General features: G+C 53.9%; 1 protein-coding gene across 1 annotated transcript in view; it reads left to right on the top strand.

Annotated features, from left to right (window-relative positions):
• Positions 1–235: 235 nt before the first annotated feature.
• The window catches only part of Ceacam16 (carcinoembryonic antigen related cell adhesion molecule 16), a 10,080-nt gene continuing 6,402 nt past the window's right edge, over positions 236–3,913 (top strand). The window contains exons 1-3 of the mRNA XM_005370327.2: positions 236–272; positions 2,488–2,832; positions 3,358–3,633. Of these exons, the coding sequence (XP_005370384.2) occupies positions 236–272; positions 2,488–2,832; positions 3,358–3,633 (658 nt within the window). The remainder of the gene's footprint in view (positions 273–2,487; positions 2,833–3,357; positions 3,634–3,913) is intronic.

Genomic DNA, 3,913 nt, shown 5'->3' with positions numbered 1-3,913 from the left:
CCTGGCCGGGTCATGGCCCCTGGCCGGTGCTTGCCACACCCAGCCCAATGCCCAAACAGGGCCCCAGATCTTCTGTGACTCGATCCCTCCAAATTCCGGCGATCCGCCCCGATTCCAAATTGCCGAACGATCCCAGGTCCAGTGGCAGACGGAGCCAAGCCTCAACCAGGAAAAGGCCTCTGTGACTGGGACTCCGTCACCACCAGCCACCTCCGGCGTCAACCTGGGGTGAAAGATGGCATTGGCCTGGTGCAGCTGGTTTTTCCTCAGTGGTGAGCAAGAGGGTTTCCCACCCCACCCCCCAGGTCCTCAGCCCACTCTCTGGACCATTAAGGGCCTAAAGACAGAGAGAGGAACCCCTGCCCAGGGGAGGGAACGTGTGAGCCAGAAGCCCAGCTTGCACTGTGTGGAAACAGCTTTGTTTCAGTCTTGAGAGGGAGGCCTGTAGGGTAGACTGGAGACAGCCCCTGAGAGATGTCAGCCGTGGGAGGAGGGGGCTTAGAGAGTCCCAGAGCCAGAGCAAAGCAAGGTGACTAGTGGCAGGGTTTCCAGACTCTAGTTTGGGCTTGGTTTAGGTGTTTTGAGGTAAAGTCCAGCCCAGGTTAGCCTGAAACTTACTTTGTATTTGAGGATGACTTTGAACTTCTGATCCTCCTACCTTCAACTCCCTAGCGTTGGGATTACAGGTATGTGCCATCATGCCAAGTTTATACACTGGGGATTCAACTCAGGGCTTCATGCTTGCTAAGCAAACACTCTACAAACTGAGTTGCATGCCCAGCTAATTTATATTGTCTTTTGTTTTTGAAATAGGGTCTCACTGTTTCCCTGACTAACCTGGGCTAAACTTGCAATGTTGACCAGGCTGGCCTTGAACTCACAGAGATCCACCTGCTCTGCCTCCTGAGTGCTGGGATTAAGTTATGTGTCACCAAGCCCAGCACTAGTGAAGTCTTTGTTGATGTTGTTGAGACAGGGTCTCACTATATAGTCCAGGCAGGCCTCAGACTTGAGACAGTCCTCATGCCTCAGCTTCCAGAGTGTGACCACTGTGCCTGGTTTGTGTTGCTCTTCCCTCAGCCTCAGTTACTCAGCCGTGAATAGGCCTAGCTGGAAGGATCACTCTAAGGTTCTTAGAAGCAGGACTGATTAACGTCTGCTGTTTACCGACTTGGAATCCTTTTCGCTTGCTAGCATCCACTCTGAGAGGGATATTTGCCTGTGGCCCGACTTCCTAGGGAGGAAAACCAGGCCTTGAAGAGATGACTTGCTGGCCAGGGTCTCACCACACAAAGTGGCAGAGCTTTGCCCTAACCCCAGAACCTGTCACTACCACGCACTTCCCTCCAACCAGGAAGGGACTGCAGACCTGCAAGTGTGTGTCATATGAGAAGTGCCAGGGACACCTTGTGAGCCACACAGAGAAGGAAGCAGCAGGGACCGGCCCTACTGGTTGGGACTTGTCTGTTTGCCCAGGATGGGGTGGAGGAGGCTGGGGTGTGGCTCAGAGGGTAGAGTGCTTGCCTAACACTGTGAGGCACTAGGTTTGCTCCCTGTACAGTGTAACTGGGTGTGGTGATATGTGCCCAGAGTCCCAGCACTCAGGAGGTGAAGGCACGGAGAAGTTCAAGGTCATCCTCAGCTACGCGTTGAGTTGCGACCAGCACAGAATCCCTGAGTCCTGGATGGAGGAGAAACTAAAGAAAGGAGAGAGAAAGGGAGGGAGAGACTCCACATATCCTGCGCTTTATGTGGGGCCCTCGTGCACACAGAGCGAGTGCCCCTGGATCGGGCGACAGACTTGGGAAGTTCCTGGCATTAGTACGAGGTCATAGACTCACTTGGCTATATGAGCCTAGGGTCCTGTCTGAGTCTCAGCCCAGTGCCTCTCATGGGAAATGTCCTGCGCCCCACGTTGCTCTGCAGAGACACAGGCTGTGTATGCACAGTGTCAGGTCAGGTGACCCAGGACGCAGAATTCCCCTTTGTATCATCAACCTTGAGAAGATGGAGGTGTGTGCAGAAAGAGGCATGGCCATGCACGCTGTGCAGACTCTATGAACGCTCAGGTGTTAGAGCCTGACTTGTTGGTACACGCCTGCAAACCCTAGCCCTGAGGAGACCAAGACAGGAGATCAGAACTTCCAGATAAGCCTTCTCCACTCCCTGCTCAAAATTAGGTGGCTGAGATGTTGACGGCCAGAGGTTGGATCTGTGTGTCAGTAGCAGGGTATTTGCCTAGAATCCACAGTGAGGGGCTGGGGTGTGGCTCAGTGGTAGAGTCCCTGCCTAGAATTCCCCAGTGAGGAGCATGGATGAGGTCCTGGATTTATTCCAGGAGGAAATGTGGCTGTGGGATGCACACATCTTGCTTGTGTCTGATCTTGCAGACACTGGGGGTGTCACCTCTGAGCTTGTCAACTCCTGCCAAATGAGGTGACAAGTCAATCCTATCCCATCCAACCTGCCCCTTCTGTTCTTCCTCAGCCTGGATGCTGAACACTAGGGCTGAGATCTCCATCACCCCTGAGCCCGCCCAACCTGCAGAAGGAGACAATATCACCTTGGTGGTCCATGGGCTTTCCGGGGAACTGCTTGCCTACAATTGGTATGCAGGGCCTACGCTCAGCCTGACCTTCCTGGTGGCCAGCTACATTGTCAGCACTGGTGATGAGACCCCTGGACCAGCCCACACAGGGCGGGAAGCTGTGCGTCCCGATGGCAGTCTTGCTATCCATGGTGCCCTGCCTGGCCACACAGGCACCTATATCCTACAGACCCTTAACAGGCAGTTTCAGACGGAGGTGGGCTACGGACACATGCAGGTCTATGGTGAGCCATCCCTTGCAACAATCCAGGACTTTCCACCCTCTTCCTTCACCCCTCCCTTGAAAAGAGAAGCAAAGAAAAAATATTCTTTATAATTGCATTTATTGAATTTGTTTACACATGTGCGTGTGTGCATGTGTGTGTGTGTGTGTGTGTGTGTGTGTGCGCGTGCGCGCGCGCACCTGAAGGTTCATGTATTTTAAATAAACACGTGGAGGTCAGAGGACAACTTTCAAGAGTCAGTTCCTTCCTTCTACCATGTGGAACCCAGGGATCGAACACAGGTCGTCAGGTTTGGTGGCAAGTGCTTTTACCCACTGTACCATCTTGCCAGCCTCTTAAAACAGGGTGTGGGGGTGCCTAAAATAACACTAAAATGCTCACCTTCTCCATTCTGGCTTCCAGGATAATGTCTGTCTTCTTTGTCACTGTGGCTGGGGGTACAGAAGCACAGCTTGGCTGTGCTTCTTGCCCCGGGGACAGGAGGTGCCCCTCCCCTCCCCCTCTGTCTCTTGCTCCCCCTCATAGAGATCCTGGCCCCTCCCACGGTCATGGCCAACGACACTGCGCTGGTGGAGCGTAGGGACACCCTTCGTCTAGTGTGCAGCGGCCCCAGCCCCGCTGAGGTCCGCTGGTTCTTCAATGGCGACGCTCTACCTGTTGCTGTCCGCTTGGGCCTGTCTCCCGATGGCAGAATGTTGACCCGGCATGGCGTCCGCAGGGAGGAGGCGGGCGCCTACCAATGCGAGGTGTGGAACCCCGTCAGCGTCAGCCGCAGCGAGCCCCTGAACTTGACCGTATATTGTGAGTCTTCCGAGGCACCGGATATCCACATCTCACACATGGAAACAGAGGCCAAGAGAAGGAGTTCACAGTCACACAGAAAGCAAGTTGGGAAGGAGCAAGGGTCCCTCTTAAAATACACCTGACTTGTCGGTCACTCCATGAAGCACACAGATTGTAGCTAATAATGTCAGGTCGATGCAGATGAGTGACAGAACAGGTGTTCCTTATCAGGGTGTCCAGAGGTAGAGGAAGAAGGCTCACCATTAAAGCCAGCTCAGTTAGAAAGATTTGTCTCAAA

This window comes from Microtus ochrogaster, unplaced genomic scaffold (assembly GCF_000317375.1).
Source record: "Microtus ochrogaster isolate Prairie Vole_2 unplaced genomic scaffold, MicOch1.0 UNK74, whole genome shotgun sequence".
NCBI lineage: Eukaryota > Metazoa > Chordata > Mammalia > Rodentia > Cricetidae > Microtus > Microtus ochrogaster.
The sequence above is the reverse complement of the archived record's forward strand: the minus strand, read 5'-3'. Positions and strand labels throughout refer to the sequence as shown.